The 17,600-nt window shown below is 40.4% G+C and overlaps 3 protein-coding genes across 5 annotated transcripts in view; 2 read left to right on the top strand and 1 right to left on the bottom strand.

Moving 5' to 3' along the window:
- Positions 1-139: 139 nt before the first annotated feature.
- On the top strand, positions 140-11,344 carry donson (DNA replication fork stabilization factor DONSON). Of its 3 annotated transcripts, none has more exons than XM_077513637.1 (13): positions 140-678; positions 958-1,032; positions 1,813-2,013; positions 2,150-2,328; positions 3,039-3,114; positions 3,905-4,007; positions 4,072-4,159; positions 4,726-4,869; positions 5,352-5,550; positions 5,937-6,006; positions 6,075-6,205; positions 6,291-6,455; positions 11,102-11,344. In XM_077513637.1, exons 1-12 carry the CDS (start codon positions 268-270, stop codon positions 6,429-6,431), a joined length of 1,818 nt encoding a protein of 605 aa, XP_077369763.1. In that variant the 5' UTR covers positions 140-267; the 3' UTR covers positions 6,432-6,455; positions 11,102-11,344. The 3 variants fall into 3 exon arrangements, with proteins under 3 accessions (XP_077369763.1, XP_077369761.1, XP_077369762.1); XM_077513635.1 differs by having other exon boundaries at positions 4,723-4,869; XM_077513636.1 differs by lacking the exon at positions 11,102-11,344 and having other exon boundaries at positions 4,723-4,869; positions 6,291-7,060.
- Positions 8,286-15,338, bottom strand: stk24b (serine/threonine kinase 24b (STE20 homolog, yeast)). Its single transcript, XM_077513638.1, has 11 exons — positions 14,484-15,338; positions 13,348-13,578; positions 13,178-13,234; positions 12,897-13,005; positions 12,345-12,502; positions 10,388-10,573; positions 10,161-10,309; positions 9,339-9,462; positions 9,095-9,163; positions 8,877-9,013; positions 8,286-8,803 (listed from the first exon to the last, which is right to left on the bottom strand). Exons 1-11 carry the CDS (start codon positions 14,517-14,519, stop codon positions 8,770-8,772), a joined length of 1,290 nt encoding a protein of 429 aa, XP_077369764.1. The 5' UTR covers positions 14,520-15,338; the 3' UTR covers positions 8,286-8,769.
- A 287-nt stretch (positions 15,339-15,625) lies between these two features.
- The window catches only part of LOC144014100 (sodium-driven chloride bicarbonate exchanger-like), a 61,551-nt gene continuing 59,576 nt past the window's right edge, over positions 15,626-17,600 (top strand). Inside the window, exon 1 of the mRNA XM_077513634.1 lies at positions 15,626-16,145. Coding sequence (XP_077369760.1) covers positions 16,098-16,145 — 48 coding nt within the window. The 5' untranslated portion in view covers positions 15,626-16,097. The remainder of the gene's footprint in view (positions 16,146-17,600) is intronic.

Genomic DNA, 17,600 nt, shown 5'->3' with positions numbered 1-17,600 from the left:
TTTTAATTCCAGATAGATAGTCCATATAACTTTTACATTAATTTAGGAACTCAATCTACACTCCAGGCCGGTAAGTGGCGGTAATGCACATGAACGCGGGTTTGCCTCCAGTTTACGAAATGAGGTAGAAGACGCCGACGAAGAAGAAATTTGTTACGTCACTCAGTGAGGCGCCAGCTTTTCAAAGCATTATTTCCCCTGTAGTTTATGTTTACATGACTTTATCGTGGAAGTTTGGATTTACCGGACAAACCTTCTGTCTCCACAATGTCCGAAGATTTGGGCTACTCTCCCAGTTTCAAACGTCCTTCGGAAATTATGAGAATGCGAAGGAAAAGAGCCCGCAGCGAAGCTTTCTCTTCTAGCCTGAGTGGTGACACCAGCATTACCGAGCAAAGTGCCTCGTCCCCGTTGTCCTGTGTCCGACCCTTCTCGCCCGGGCCTCTTTTTTTCAACAACCACACACGCTCGGGTGCTGGGGTGAAACGGAGGAACCCTTTCGCAAACATTGAGAACAGACACAGCCTGAGGAATAAATGTCTCAGATTTGACGACGACGGCCAGAAGGCAGAAAGTTCGACAACAAGGGAGGGAGATTTTCACAACAGGGACGACTTGGCTTTGTCAGAATTGATGGGAAAAGTAGAAGATATGGGACGACAAGAAAACCACAAACAGGTTCGGTTCTATTTCAAAACATAATTGACATTTGAAAAATGTACACCGGCGCCACGGCATACCGCAGGCAAACGTCACACAAAAATGATCCATCATCCATGCATGCCATCTTGTCTTAATTTAACCACAAAGTACTCGTGTCTCAAGTCACCCGTCTGCATTAAAATGAACGGAAATGCCATATTCTCACACAGCATACTTGTGTGCCATTTTGAGAAGTAAACATGTATGTGTCTGCTGTACGTTGAATGTCGTCTTCATCTTTCTTTCTCATACCAGAAGGATTTTTCTCTCCCAGAAGATGACTCTCTCTTTAAGGAAACCGAGGAAGATGTTAAAGCACCACTGCTGAAGGTAAATGGGGGGCTTGTTGAAGGTCCCACCCATCCACTAGGTTTTACTAAACAGTGCAAAATCATGACATGAAATTTGCAGAATGTTTCATTCTATTTCGTTACTAGGCATGGGCCAATGTTTGATTCTAATGGTGACCGTGAGCAAAAATATTGCTGTATCACAGTTTTAAAAATACAGCTCTAAACTTTTAGATTTGTAAATTAGGGGTGCGCGGATCACAATATTCCGACTGATCCCCGATCTTTTAAAAAGTCTGACCTGCCGATCCCGATTTTTGCCGATACTATTTTTTTTTTCGTTACAAGCACCATATACCTCCAGTGTTCCAATCTTGTTTTATTGGAAAACATTGAACAATATCGGCAAAATAATACAAATGGGTTGTTTTAACTGCACATGGAGTTCTCTCAAAGAAAAATGATAATCCTATTAGTCATCTCAGCAGAAAAGGACGGTGTTTTTTTATATATTTGGGTAAATAAAAAAACAACAACAATCCTTTCCCCATTTCTTCTCCAGTTTTAATTCTTCTTAGTAAGTCATAGTGTCCCATCACTGCTGGTTAGCTATATTTCGAACAGACCTGTAGACTGCTCATGTTGTCCTTGGGGCTAACTAGTGCCTGCAGGCACCATGCTTGTTTGTTTTGCAATGCATGGTGCCCCTAATGTTTAGAGTGAGACACTACAGTCAGGTGTTCAGAACAAGCTCTGAAACTGAAATTTCTCGAGGAGCACCAACAATTTAGACTGTTGTTTCTGCTGTCTCTCCTTCCAGAGCCCACAGGCCAGTTCTCCTCTCTCCGTAACGGCCCCTCCGTGCACAGAGTATCCAGCCGACTGGAGCTTGAAGACGCGCCTCCTTTTTACGTCCTCGCTGTCGCTGTCTTGGTCTGAGCAGCCCAAAGCTCAGGAGGAAGCATCTGGCCTCAGCCAGCACTGCCGAGCGCAGTTTAGCACATGGCCGCACAATCTACAGGTACAGCGACCTCATCGTCATGTCATGTCAAAGCTTTTGTATTTATTTCTGTTTTTCCTCTTACATTGAGATGCCTAGTGTATGAAATGTGCTATACAAATAAACTTGCCTTGCCTTGCCTTGCCTTGCCTTACAGGATCCAAAGTCATGCACGGAGCTTCGCTGTGCCTTCCAGCAGAGTCTGATCTATTGGCAGCATCCTAGCCTGTCTTGGGTGCCGCTGTTCCCCAGGATTAACGCTGAGCGCAGGTTTGCTGGCAAGAGCGCCCCCTGGGCACAAGATGCAGAACTGCAGCAGGGTCTAATGAGTGACTGGTAAGGATGCACACAGCACTCTGCCAAACAAAAATAACACCAAAGTTTTACCTTGACTTAAAAGTGCCCTGACATGACTTTTTAGTGTTACGACTCACGAGTTTTTATGCTTTTTAGTACATTCGAGTTATGAGTGAGAAAATTTGTGCCCAACCGATATGGAATTTCTTAGGCTAATGGTGATTCCCTTATTTGGCAGAAAAAAATGAGGTAGTTGATTAATTGGTTGATTAATTACGAATTAATTACAAAAATAAATAATGAATAACATAACTTATTTTTTGGTCCCTTTGTGTTTAAAACAATTAAGATTTGAATCACTGGCAGAACATTTGTTTTACGATATGTACTATGTCCTTTAGTATTTGTTTAACTTTACAGTATAGAGGAAAATCGGACATTTTTTTTTTTTTTTTTTTTTTTTTTTTTTTTTGTGGGGTAATGTTTGATGTTGGGTAGTCTTATGGTGTAATGTGTACAACAAAAAATCTGCCGATTTTTGAAAGAGCTAATATTGGCTTATTAATCGGTGGGGCTCTATTTTTTTGTAGCGTACAAGTAATTATTTTCTGACTTATTAAGTGAAAATGGTTCATTTCTGATGTCTTACATGATGATCTCTCAGAACACCGTGGTTGGAAATCACTGTCAGGTTCATGGAGTGTTTCACAAATTGACATAGTTCAAATAATTTATGTATGTTTGTGCAGGTCAGCCAGTCTTTCATCACTCTACAGTCTACTAAAGGCGAGACTGTGTCCTTACTTCTATGTCTGCTCATCTCAGGTACGGATGTTCTTCATAGTTTGAGCAAATGGAAACTAAAAATGCATGTATGATTAGAATATCTGTAAGTAAAGAAACAAGATGTGCTGTGTTACAATCTTGTGCCCTGCTGCATTATACAGAACATCAGAAACCTGCTGCATTATACAGAACATCAGAAAACAGCCCAGTCAAGTGCTACCTTGACTTATGAGTTTAATTTGTCCTATATTTAAAAAACAAAAAACAAAAAACATGAGATTTCAAATTGACAATGGAGGAAATATAAATTAATAAAGATTCATATATTGTTTTGTTCAGTTGAAAACACTGGCAAAAAGTGCTCGTTGCAATATGGCCCTGGCTGATCTCTTATACTCTGCTGCCACCTGCTGGTTGTTTTTTTGCAATAACTACCATTGCTTTAAGCTACCTCTTCATGTCAGTACAAAGTTGTATCAAAGCCTTCTGTATGCTCTAGCGTTAAAAACAAAACAAAAAGCGTATGAATACGTTTTTGGGAGTGAAGGCCAAAGTATTAAAAAACATATTTATATGTTTTTGGGTTTGAATGAGTTAATCCAAAACAGGCACTTTTTTCAAATACAGCAATTAGCAATGTACCGTACTGTAAAACATGAGGTAATGACAAATGCAAAGAGAAAAAACTTGGCTTTGACTGAACTCCTCACTCTAGGCTTTCCCACCACACTTTCTTTTGCAAACTGTGTTGATTTCAAACTTTAATTCAGGGGACATCATCTGCTTCTTCTCAGTACTCTTCTATTTAAGCATTTGTGTGTGCGGTCAGTTCACAGTGTTATTCCGGGCCGCTGCACTCGCAGGCTCGGGCAGCATTAATGCTCTGGTTTCTCCCACGACCAGAGGCCTACGGGAGGCCATGAAGGCTGAAGGTGAGTCATTGCCAATGCCATTTGGGTGTTTATGTGATTAATCCTTACCATTATTGATGGTCAGGTATCGAGTTCAGTCTGCCTCTAGTGGAGGAAAGGACAACGAGCAGAGAGCAACAGAATCATTGCGATGAGGAACGGCAACAGAAAAAGTGAGATGTGATATTGTACATTCAGTTTAATTTCTTGTTACTGTCGCTATACTAAATTCATGTGTTTTGTTTTGAATTCACAACAATTTGAAAATTAGATTCACGTGCAGTAAAGCCCTGATGTAAATAGTGAGAAATGACAAGTAATTGAAGCACAAAAACTTTGGAGCACTTACGTTTTTGGCTAAATAGCTCAGGATGTGTTCCATAGGAGGTTAAAAATGCAAATGCCGAACCATGAATAGTGGTGGGGCTTCACTGTATTGATTAGTAATCCCTTTGGGATAACTGAGACTAATTAGTGGGAGGTCGTCAGAAGCTCAAGACAAATAATTAAATCTTGAGATATTTTTTATACATTTCTGTGTTTAAAAAATGACCTTCGCAAATGTGTTTGATGTTTTTTCCACATGGTGAATAGTAGTACCGTAATTGTCAGCTTTGCTCTGTGTGCGTTTTGGAGGCACCTGGAACAAGGAATCTTGCTAGCGATCATATCTATTGTATCTACTATATTTATCCATCCGTGTTTATCTATAGCTATGGAAATATTTCTACCACAGTAGTTGTGATCACGAAGAGAACGAGTGCTGCTCGGATGACCGTGAAACTGATGATGACGACGAGAGTGGAGGCAGCAGCCTCTCATGGCTGAAGGAGATGGGAGTCCAGGACAAGATCAAGAAGCCAGACAGCATCAGCATCCAACTGTATCCTCTTGGTGTCAAAATGAATCGACAACTACAGTATTTTAAAAACCAAGTACGGTAATTGTTTAGATCCATATTTAATGTAGATTCTCTGGTTTCTGTAGTGCTTCATGAAAGCACATTGATTATCTTTGAGTTGAATCAAAATAATTCATTTGTAAAAATATGCTTTTACTTTGTAAAACAATGATTGGACCAGTAACTGAATCAATTTTACAGTTTGGTGAATACATCAATTAATCTTGTATGATATTGCTTAATTGTTGCTTAGCTGATTTTTTTTTTCCAATAACTAAAACTAAACAAGAACAAATAAACAATAATTGGTTGTTTAACAGTAATTGACAAAACAATTTTTTTACAATACACTTGAACACAAAATCAAATTCTGATTATTCAATAGAATTATACATTGTAAAGATTCTTATTGTGGCACCCCGTTTCCCTGTCACGTGTTCTCGTCCTTAATAGTTTACGTGCAGTCTCAAGGAGGGCAAAGCGGTGAGCGTGGACCGCAAGCCGGAGTCGGTAGTGTACGTTGAGGGCCCGCACACGTTCACGCTCATCAACTTCCTCATCAACTGTAAGAGCGTGGTGGCGGCAGCCGGGTCTCAGGCGGGGCTACCGCCGACGTTACTGGCCCCCGTTGCTTTTAGAGGCGCTGCAATGCATTCGCTAAAGGTAACCGCACAGTGCAAAAGTAGCAACATCACTATGTACTTAAGTACAAGTAAAGATATAATATGCTCTGCATTGAAAAAATATAATTAAGAGGTCTGACTTTGTGCAAGTTTTGTTTCTAAATAGTCAGATATGGTAATTGCTGTAAACTTAAGTACAGTAGTCTCCTTAAAAGTAGAAGTCTAGATAGTAGATACTTGTTTATAAAACAAAACAAAAAACAACTGGTAAATGTACAGTGATTCAACTGCAGTAGATTTTTCAGTCCATACTAAAGATAAGTACAGTATCAAAGCACAGCTCCCACCAATGAACGTAAAAGACTTCAAATGACACCACAACCTGCTACTCTGGTTGATGGGCCGAGTGTGTTGTGATCCTTTCAGGCCCGCTGTGTGAATGTGAAGAGCCAGGTTGGTTCTGACTACCAGAACATGAGCAGTATGGAGATAACAGGTACGTAGCGGACACGGGAGAAGCCCCAAGCCAGGAGCTGTGGCCATTTTTTTTTTTTTGTCCTCAAGGACCCATCCTGCCATCCTCGCTGCACGCCATCACAACCCTGCTTCGGCCCGCACAGAAAGGAAACTTCTCAGCCACTCTTTACACACACACGCCCACAGCCATCCTGAACATTCACGGGACCAAGCAACAGGTAAAGTGCCCAGGGGGAAAAAAACAAAACAAAAAAACACCTCAAATGCGCAGTTTCCTAATGTCTTTTGCATTATTTGGTATAGGGTGCGAGTGGGTCAGTGGACATCTCTACATTTGGTCTCAATCCAGCCTCCATCCAGCATCTAATGCAACCATCCTGCCTGGGCAAGACGGCGCTCACACAGATCACCATGAACAACTACAGCTACACTTGGAAGAAGTGATTTGGTTCTGCTTCTTGATTCAACGTAAGACGAAGTGCTATCATCTTCTGATTTTGGTCTTCAAATTAAAGTGCACACACTTAATGCCGTCGCTACTCAAAACATTGGCTTCCCAGTAAATTGCTGAAACTGGTTAATGTGGAAAAAATGTATTTATCAAAAAGCAAATAGAGGGCAAGGTACTAATCCGAAAAAGTGTACATTATGTACAGTTTGAACATGAACACTGCGCCTAAATAATTGAGGTGTAAAAAAAATACTTAATTACATGCAAAAGTATTTATTTACATTTTCCGAAATATTTTGTCTATCACTAGAGGGAGCCCATATGCAACTTTGTGCAGCGTGTAGTGTGTGTGCGCCACCGTTGGGAGTACAACTGGTTTAAATTTCCCATTGGCTTGAATGTGAATGCTTGTTCGTCTATACACCCTTCAATTGACTGGCGACCAGTCTAGGGTGTGTCCCGCCTTTTGCCCAGTCGGCTGGCATTAGGCGCTATCTCACCTTGCTGGTTCCATCAGGATAAACAGTATAGATTAGAAAATGGTTCTGTGTGATTGTTTATGTATAATATTATAGACAAATAAATGATGTAGCACTGTGTTCTGCACAAATTACACGTGGAATCAGATAATCAGCAGTAGCATTTTTATTTCTTATGCCACTTTAAAAGCGTACATTTAACTTTTCAAATGGCCCGAGCAAATATTATATACAGTACTATAAACTGCCAGCTATGATAAACAAATGTACACAATTATTTCCTTAAAGTGATTTTTTGTGTGTGTGTATGTATATATATATATATATATATATATATATATATATATATATATATATATATATTTATATTAATTTCTGATAAGCATTCCATATTTCCATAACTGCAGTTATAAAAATACCATATATTTCTTAATTTGCTTCTTACCTGTGTTGACAAGTGATACAACTTATCAACATTATTGCTGCATTAGCACAGTAGATTCTGGAGCTCTTAAGTAAACATAGCAACACATGGCTGTTAGCAACTGTAAAAAATGTTTGCTTTCAGTTCTCTTTCATTAAGTGCCACACTTTCATGTAGTTAACAAAAAAATCTTAAATGGAAACTAACAGTTTAAAAAAAGAAAAAGAAAACCATGGATGGCACTTGTCGTGTGAGAAGGGCCTGATGAGTGGCATTGCTTGGCTGTGGTGTCCCATAAATCCACTCCATCCTTTTAAACATACCGGTAGTTGCACTATGCAGGCCATTGAAATGGAACTTGGAACGTAGACAGGGAAAACACTGATAAGCTATACTCAATATGGAGCCCCGGACAAGACATTTGGGGGGTGAAATTTTGGCCATAATGTAGAAAATTCCGTGCGCATAAAAGTCAGTTGTGACCACTAGGGGATCAAATACAAAGAGGTCCTGAAAAGTCTGGAATTGCAAGGCATCATTATTAATGAGAGGCATTAAAAAAAAAAAAAAAAAAAAAAAAAAAAAGCAGCAAACCCTTATTGTGCTCCATCTACTTACCCAGATGTCCAAGTTGTTCTTAGGAATATTACATCCACTAAATTAGTATTTTGTGTGCATGTGGTACCTATTTTGTGGCCACAAATGAGTATTTTGAGGTCAGAAATGGGATTTTTGTGTGCAGGTTAAGGTTATACCTATTTTCTGGAGACATAATATTTCAAGGTCATAATTTGAGGTCACATTTCATGCGCATGTTATCTATTTCATGGCTAGAAATGAAGATTTCATAAACATGATATTTTAATTTACTAGCCATAGTTATTTCTGGGGCACCGTATCAGACTTATGAAAGAACCCCCCCCCCCCCCCCCCCCCCCAAAAAAAAAAACAAACTTATTTTCTGCTCATTCTGTTCCTTTTCAGTAGAAGCATCTACAAAATGTGTGGGGGCATTTTGTACACAGTGATTCAGCTCCTGCACACGGACAACCCCACCCGCTTGACAGTCAACTTAAAGCACTTTACCTGAGTTTTACCCAATGAAGAACACTGCTGTTTACTTTAGGCATATTGGTGCAAAGAGACTCTAACACCATGCATGCTTTGTCAAAAGGTTCTGGTTGAATATGCCTCTAGCTTGGGTTCAAATGGAGGGAAGGGGTGGATTGAAGTCTTCCCTTGGGGGTTTTAAGAGCCAAAGCTCTTGGCTGAGCAAAATGCCACATAGCGACAAGGTCAGCACAAGTCCCGGTAGAATAGATGTTGATGGAGATCAGCTGCTACTGAGTCAACGGGTCAATGGCACAGGGGGGTGCATGTGGGAGGGTAGAGAGATAGTTCCGTGGATGGTTAGCAGAGAACCACTCACTATGGGAAAGAGGGTGACCTGCTTGTGGAGAAACTGCAAAAAATAAAAATAAAAAAATACTAAAGACATGTCAATCAAAATCAAAACAACAGGAGGTTGGTGATACCTCTGAAGCCTGTGGATCATGTGTGTCACCAGGGAATCCGTAATACCAGGGTAGGCTTCCTCAGCCTGCAAGATGGCCTCTTTCAAGTCATCCAGGACCACGGGGTTCCGGTTCACTTGCTCACGCCTGGCCTTGAGCTGGGAATGTTGAAAATTCTTCCATACTGACGCAAAGCGCTCTTGATATTTCTGTTGTGGATTTTGGGTCTGAATTGTTACCTCGGCTAAAGCAGGAGTGATGACTGTGGACAGGCTCTGTGAGTAAGGCCTCTTTGGAATGTCTTTAGTCTGCATGGAATTATAGAAGGTGAGAGGAGAACGATCGTGATCATTTTAATCAGGTGTGTTGAAGGGAGACATGTAAAACAGGCAGGACAGTGACTCTTGAGGACCGACCGGAGTCCCCTCACCCTGCTCTATAATAAGCAATTGATTTGGCAGGTGGAACTAATTGGTATAGCACCTGCTCAGTTGCCCCCGACTGTCCCTCGCCGTTTTGTAGCTTCTTTGGGTCCTTCTCCCGGATGGTAAAGATCCAGTTGTCACTGCCAAAGTCGTTCCCGCCCGATGCCTGTCCATCTTGCTCCCTAACGTACATATAAAACAACTAGTCAGGTTTATGCGACGCAACACTGCACAATCACAGAAAAAAAAAAAAAAGAGAAAGGGGGGGGGGGGGGGGGGTCTGAAATGAAACTTATGCACAAAAATGAGTGAAAGATTATTACTTTACTGTCAATTATATACACAATGCCCATTGTGATAACTGGGGGTTAGGGTTTATGAACATAATATGAATAAATGAATTCCTCCTTGTTTATTTAAACTTACAGAGTGGTTCTTTATAACCTTATTAACGTGAACTACAGTAGGTAACGAAAAATGCTAAATTATCTAATAACAATAGGGGAAAACCACATTGTCTTTTTCAGATTAGATGGAAAATTTTAAATGCCAGAAGCTTGTGGATTTTAGGCTAGCACAAGATGACACATTTACCAAAAAATTTTTTTGTAGCCAACGACATTTAACAATTCTTTTAAAAAAAAAGTCATGGATGGGGGATAGAATTTTTTGCCATCACTGTTAATTTGCCCTGGTTGACGATTCAGAATGCTGCTGGGCTTTTTTCTGCCCTTACAAGTAGTCCCCGAGATCTTGATCAATTAAAACCTCAACCATGACCAATTATCTCCCCCTTTTTTTATTTTTTATTTTATTTTTTTTAAAACGTTCTTTGTTACTTTCCTCCATGGTAAAAACGAATACAGCAATAAACACTTACGAGTCTGACTCATCAGAACTGGACTCCGTAGTTCTTGATTGCTCTGCCTTCCACCGTTTGTACTTGTCCACCAGCTCGGTCAAGTAGGATGTCTTTTTAGCGTGGCGAACAATCAGCTTATGCTTCAGCAGCTCCTTGGCAGTCGGCCTCTACAGAAATGAAGAGCACAAAAGCCGTTTTAAATGTACGGCTGAAGAAAAACATAATGGCCGGATGGAAATACCTACAAAACTGGGTTCCTTGTTAAGGCAAGCCTCAACAAACTCCTTGAGCGGCTTACTGTAGTTTCCCTCCAGAGTTGGAGGGTTGTTCTTTGGGATCAGAAATAAAACTTTCATGGGATGGAGGTCCGAGTGTGGCGGTTCGCCTTTCGCCAGTTCAATGGCTGTGATGCCCAGAGACCAGATATCTGCCTGAAATGAGATGTTGCCACACATTATTCTTGAATTAGCTCAAAATATGTGTAATCGCACAATTGGAACATCCCAAAGGTTAAAAAAGAAAAAAGAAAAAAAAGAAGAAAAAAAAAAGACTTGTAACACAATAAGCCTCAGAAATTGTACAAAAACGAATGCGTCATGTTGCTGGCTGGAGATCAGTAAATTAAAATTTTTATACATGTATGTTTTAATTATCTATTTGTCTGTATCAGGGTTCAGCAGTTCCAGTCCTCGAGGTCCGGAGTCCTGCAGGTTTTAGATGTTTCCGCCTAAGTATCAGGTGTATTGGTAGGCGGAAACATCTAAAACTAGCAGGATGCCGGAGCTCGAGGGACCGGAATTGGTGAACCATGGTCTATATGATAAGTTAAGAAGTGCAGTCAACGTTTACATATCATACACTGTCATTTTACTAGGTTTTTGATTAAATGATACTGTAACTCTACATATAAAGCTTCTGCCACTTCCAATTGAGATTTGGATCTTTCTCTGCATCTTCAGGAGAAGTTTACCGCCCTGCCCCATCCAGCATCAAACATACAAGGACTGTCTACTTCCTGTTGGAACGTAACTGGAATTTTTCCATCATGCTGCTGTTCGCTGTCAAGCAGACAATTATCAACTGGTCGTCAATGGTAGCTACTCTTCCGCTAACATGGTACATTAGAAGAAGTAGGATGTTACATAAAGAGCACAAACATATGCAGGTACACGAACTATTAGCTATGTTCTATTAAAAAAAAAAAAAAAAAAAAAGTGCAATGGTTAACTTCATGGTTAATGGTTCAAGGGATCGTTCGGCTTTTTTAACATGAATCTCAATTTGATCCTCACCTCCCGTGTGTGCGATCAGCACTGACTTACCCCCGACAGCGTTCTGTGACACGAGTTCTGGTTCGGCGTTGGACGAGAGGAAAATAGTCCAACAAGTTAGCTGGGGTCTCGGAAATAAAGCGTTTTTCTTCTAAAAACTATTTGTTTTCAAAAGCGTGATACATTTCCATCACAATACTCTTTTCTGAATAAAATCAGACGCCATTACCACCAGCCACTACTTTTCGGTTAGTTCGTATCACTGCGCGGCGCCCTGTAGAACGCTAACCGACGCACTGCAGCCAGCTAGCTGATACTTCCGCCGAAAAGGCAAAAAACTTCAGGCGGAAGTATCAACTAGCTGGCTGTAGTGCGTCGGTTAGCGTTCTACAGGGCGCCGCGCAGTGATACGAACGAACGAACAGAAAAGTAGTGGCTGGCGGTAATGGCGTCTGACTTTATTCAGAAAAGAGTATTGTGATGGAAATGTATCACGCTTTTGAAAACAAATAGTTTTTAGAAGAAAAACGCTTTATTTTCGAGACCCCAGCCAGCTTGCTGGACTATTTTCCTCTCATCCAACGCCGAACCAGAACGCGTGTCACAGAACGCTGTCGGGGGTAAGTCAGTGCTGATCGCACACACGGGAGGTGAGGATCAAATTGAGATTCATGTTAATAAAGCCGAACGATCCCTTTATCTTATGCTTTTACACTTTTTTACCAATAAGAATGTTAACATGTTACTTGTAATGTTGCCTTTTCAGTTGAAACTGGTTTTAGAACACAAACAGTTTGACCCTGTAATGGATTCAACTCAATTTCATATGAACAAAATGGTTTTGAAATATAGGTTGACCATGGTCCTGTAAAAAAAGATTGTGTTCAACCTTGAAGGTTCCAATGTGACACCTCCTTTGTGTTTCACTTACCTTAGAATCATATGCAGACTGTTTTATGACCTCAGGAGCCATCCAGAAAGGTGTACCCACAAAAGTGTTGCGCTTGATCTGGGTATCAGTGAGCTGGCCGGCCACACCGAAATCTGCCAGCTTCACCTCGCCTTGCTCAGAAAGCAGCACGTTGGCAGCTGGGGTGGGCGGTGTTAAAACAGAATTAACATGCAAGATTAAAGTGACAACAATTATCACCATTATAATTAGCACAAATAATTTAAACAAAGAAAACCACCGAAACATGTTTTATTTGAATGTCAATAATAAAGTCTGCCACCCTGTAAAATTGTGGATATTAGAAATTGTAAATAGCAATAACCAAAGCATGATAAATAAAGTAACAAAAAACAAAACAAAACGTGCCTGTAATTTCTAATAGACGCATACAGCGCAAATGAAATGTACATAAAACAGAGCTGTGCAAAATCAAGCTGTTTCATTTAGGATGTACTTCTGCCACAAATTTGAGTCTCTTCCAATGCATGCATTCGGGGACACTGTATATGACAAAACTGTGTGAAAACATACCTTTGATATCCCGGTGGATCTTCTTCTCAGAGTGCAGATACTCCAGCCCCTTGAGAATCTCTCTCAAAATGGTGGCAATTTGAGTCTCATCCAGAGCACCTGGTTCCATCTTGTAAAAAGAAAACAACAATTTGTCTGGAATAGAATATCCACATGATGCTGTTTTGATCATCACAAAATGTATTGATTTATGTAGTTTTGGCATAGTTTTTTTTTTTCTTTTTCTTTTTTTCACCACTAAAAGAATAAATTAAGAGCAGTGATCAGGGAGACTCACTCACCAAATCTAAAGCTGAGCCTCCTCCTAAATACTCCATTATGATCCATAACTTGGCATCCTATACAGTTCAGGGACATCACAGGAATCAATCACAAATTAGAGAAATGTGGGTGATAAAGACATTCTGTCAATCCTCAATAACAGGAAACTAATTGGCTGGTGAAGCATCACCTTCAGGTAGGAGCCATAGTACTTGGTGACAAAGGGGCTGTCACATTGGCTCAACACGGTGATCTCCTGCTGAATGTCTTCAATCTCATCCTCGGCTTCCTCCAGATCAATGATCTTGATGGCCACCACCTTCTGAGTTCGATTGTCAATGCCTTTGAATACCTCGCCAAATGAACCCTTGCCAATGCGCTCCAGCTTGGTGAAGAGCTCCTCTGGGTCCACTCTGACATTCTGAGCAGGACAAATGGAGGTTTAGAGGCATAAGCACCATGGGGAGGTCACACCCTTGACTATCACTAACATATCTGGTCTGTTTCCGTGTTTCGCGAGCTTTCCAACTTTATTAGCATGTTTAAAATAGGATAAATATGTTTAAACAATTGTTGAAACTGATTCAACTAAAGAAGGTCACACCTAAAATCTCGACTCCCAGTATTAATGATACTTTTAGCACTAGGATAATCTTTAAAAGATGTATAGTGTAGAAGGAATTTTATACACATACCTAGTTAGGGGTGTTAAAAAAAAATCGATTCGGCGATATATCGCGATACTACATCGCGCGATTCTCGAATCGATTAAAAAAAATCATTTTTTTTTTTTTTTTTTTTTTTTTTTTTTTTAAGAACTCAGAATTGTTCATTCGGTAGTCTTACCGATTCAACGTCTCATCATATTGCCTTTTTTTTTTTTTTTTTTTTTTTTTGTGTGTGTGTGTGTGAATCGATTTTTAAACTTCCATTTTTAATGGAAAAATATTCAACAAAACGTCTGACTTCGGGTTAGGATTCACACCTTGAGCATGGAAGAATGTTATATGAACGGAACATTAAGCCTTAATATTTTATTTTAATGCTGTTCAAACATGAAACAGATTACAACCTCTATAAGACTGAAATTTCAGATAAATAAATAATACATTTTCATATAAATCTTACACTACAAGCTTACTGATTAGTATTTTCTAAATTTAAATGAAAAAAAATCGCAACAATCGACTTATAAATTCGTATCGGGATTAATCGGTATCGAATCGAATCGGGACCGGTGAATCGTGATACGAATCGAATCGTCAGGTACTAGGCAATTCACACCCCTATACCTAGTATTAGGTAGCAAAAAATGGTTGGTCTTACCTGCATCCCTGGCAGGATCCCAGGGGGGTGGGCCATGGTGGGACTGGCTCAGAGCTCCTTGGCTAAACTAATGTCCACCACTCCTTACCACGGGACTACAAAGACCGGGTGCTGTTCGACAGCTATTGTGGAGCTAAATTAATGCCACAATCTCCCGTAAAAATAAAATACATCATAAAAAATTGGACAAGCTAACAGACGTTTGCTAACAGTAAGGCAGTCGATAAGCTTAACTCGTCCCTTTAATTCGACGCCCGTAAGATGTGATAAGACGGCAGCGAGTTCTCATGATGTTCAACAGCCAAACGGAAGTCTTTACCCAGCCCTTAGCCCGCTGTCACTTTGTAAAAGTCAAGTTTTTCGGTAACTGTATTACCTCGCTGGACTGATAGCATCGTTAACTCGCTACCTAGCTAGCCAATCATAGCAGACAACCGAGTGTTGTCTGCTAGAAGCGGCTTCAAATAACAACGACCCCGGCATGGCACATATGGAACTCAAAGGAGCGGAGTCTTAAAGCAATTATATTCGCACCAACTCTTCGTTATGAGCTCGAAGCAGCCAGTGTTGGTTTCCTTCCTCACTTTAGCCCCGAACTCGCGGCCATCTTGTCTGTTATGACGTCTGACTTGTAGGGCGGTTCTGAACCGGATGAGGACTCCATCCGAGTAGCTCTGGATGCAGAGCGCAGGGATTGATTTTATAATTGTCTTGAATTACTTTTATGTGCAGTAAATTTTAATTGAGTCATTTAAAAATGTCCTATATTGAGGAATTTAATGTTCAAACTGTACAGTGTTACAGTAGCTAACAATATTAAATGTAATTTTTAGGAGTAAAACCTCGCGTTTCTGATAAACAATTAGGTCCACTATGCTGTTGAATTGTAAAATTGGCCATTACTTAGCGAGTTGTTTGTGTTGTTATTATTTAGTGATACGTGGTGCAAAGAGTTGAAAGCATATTAGCAAAGTACTACAGTCACAGAGACTACATGATGTACTGCGATTGTTGCCTGCAGCAATGCACATTTCCCGGTTTTTACCAGACGGGGGCGCCAGAGTGCAAGAGTGTCGTGCCGCAGCATCCTTCGTCATGATGCGCGATGGTTGCACTTGATCGCGTGCCGCATAGACTGAAATGTGGACACGATCACATTCTGTTGTGACTTTATTTCCTTCATATTACAGCTTATAGGAGATATATTTATAAATGAATGTCACATACCGCCACCACCGAAGCAGGAAATCTTCGCGTGTTCGCGGGCGTGTATTAAAAACATAAGGTCAATGCACCAGTCACTCTTTTTGCTGTACTGTATTTATTAACATATTATGGAAATGTGCGCTGATCAGTGTTACAATGATTTCTTACCGAGGCTCTCTAGCACGATCCCCCTCCCCACGTTTGTGTGGGCAGGCGCAACCTCCCTCCTCCATGCGTAAAATATGTAGGGCATGCTTTGCCACCTCCATTTGAGAAAGCCCGAACCGGTAAATATACTGTACCGCGAATGAAGGGCTGAGAAAGCCATATTATCCACTCTGCTCATCGTCAACCCAGCGTCTCAACTGAAGAAGAGCAACGCATTTGGAAGCGGAGGAGGAGGAAAAGATGGACATTACCGACCAGGGTGCTCAAATGGAGCCTCTGTTGCCAGCGGTGAGTCAAATGAGTTTTGTCTTCATTCGCGTGTGAAATGTCTACCTTTGGCTATTTGTCTTTAGAATAAATCACAAGAAGCTTCCCTGACTATTATCACAATGCTTGCATAGCATGAATGAAGATAGTGATGTACTATAATGGGTAATTGGAATTTACAGTTACAGGCCAATTCATTAGTCGCATATCATATTCAATGTCATTAAAGGCAAAAGCTGCTCTGTTTGGAATGATCAACAATATTTTAATTGTGGTTGTACTGTACAGGTGAGAACTGTCTATTTTGCCTCTCCGATAGTCAAAATAGAGACACACATCCCAAGATGCAGTTCACTTCTACACTAGTACACCACAATAATTAATATATTGTTAAATGGATGCTGTTAGCGTCAGTCTAGAGAGAGCAGTTTATAGAAATATGAATATATGTGTGCATTTGGACTCGATGCCCAGTGAGTGTACTTCACGCGCCCTCTACTACCTGCAGCTTATGCAACCTGTGAGCTAGGATGAGGCATCTTTCACTTGATTTTACAACGCATACTTTCAACTACCAAGGAGGCCGGTGCTAAATTGTCCAACATCCATCATCATTTTAGGATTCATCTTCTTTATGTGATGCATAGTCAGATTGAGCACCTGCCCGCTAAATCAGAGGCCCACTTCCATATAGCGAACTGAAGAATCCAAACAAGAATGTCTGATTTAACTGTGAACCCTGACGAAAGCATCATCTCATCAGTATTCAGGTGCTCGGGAGATAGAGGGAAAAATAGCCTCCCCTCAAGAGAGATAGGAGATGTTGACTCGATTTTCTTAAAAAACATTTTTTATTTGCATGGAGTGCTTGTTCTCCGTGTTCTTCCATGTGTTGTCATAGCGTCAGCAGGATGTCATGTCAATGTGGAGCAGTAGTCGAATGATAATCTCCGGGATGCGAGTATTGATGTGATGCAATGTGATGTACAGCAGCATTTCCCAACCACTGTGAGCCGAGGCATGTATTACACAGAAGAATAGTTTAATATCAAACATGATGGACGCATAGGTTAATTGTGTACCTTCTGCCTGCCATGATACGTTGCTATCATAGATAGATGAACAAAGATGTGTTACTTTCAGACCAGTCAAGTGCATTACTGCTTAAACGGTTCAGGATTGAGAGTAAAACAATGTTTACATTAACGGAGGTATGAGGAAAGTTTCTGATTGCATCAATGTCGACTATATTCAGTGCTGAACAGATTTGTTTGACCACCACGCAATTTAGGTTTATGCCACAGCTGACCTAAATACAAACACTGATATTTACCAACCACATTCAGTTCATACAGCTCATATCTTTCAAATCAATCAACAATCAAATTTAAAAAGTGTAAATTTAACTTTTCAATTAACTATGACGTGTAGTGTGCGCTTTTATTGTCTTTGGAGGTGGTGACTTTGTTATTCCAC

This window comes from Festucalex cinctus, chromosome 2 (assembly GCF_051991245.1).
Source record: "Festucalex cinctus isolate MCC-2025b chromosome 2, RoL_Fcin_1.0, whole genome shotgun sequence".
Lineage (NCBI taxonomy): Eukaryota > Metazoa > Chordata > Actinopteri > Syngnathiformes > Syngnathidae > Festucalex > Festucalex cinctus.
This window is presented reverse-complemented; position numbering and strand designations above follow the sequence as displayed.

Coding starts and splice junctions, on each gene's coding strand:
- donson (XM_077513635.1), top strand. CDS start 268: ATGTCCGAAGATTTGGGCTACTCTCCCAGTTTCAAACGTCCTTCGGAA. Junction 1,033..1,812: donor TTAAAGCACCACTGCTGAAG/GTAAATGGGGGG, acceptor CTCTCCTTCCAG/AGCCCACAGGCCAGTTCTCC. Junction 2,329..3,038: donor CAGGGTCTAATGAGTGACTG/GTAAGGATGCAC, acceptor ATGTTTGTGCAG/GTCAGCCAGTCTTTCATCAC.
- stk24b (XM_077513638.1), bottom strand. CDS start 14,519: ATGGCCCACCCCCCTGGGATCCTGCCAGGGATGCAG. Junction 9,164..9,338: donor AGTCGGGGGCAACTGAGCAG/GTGCTATACCAA, acceptor AATTCCATGCAG/ACTAAAGACATTCCAAAGAG. Junction 8,804..8,876: donor ATGATCCACAGGCTTCAGAG/GTATCACCAACC, acceptor TATTTTTTGCAG/TTTCTCCACAAGCAGGTCAC.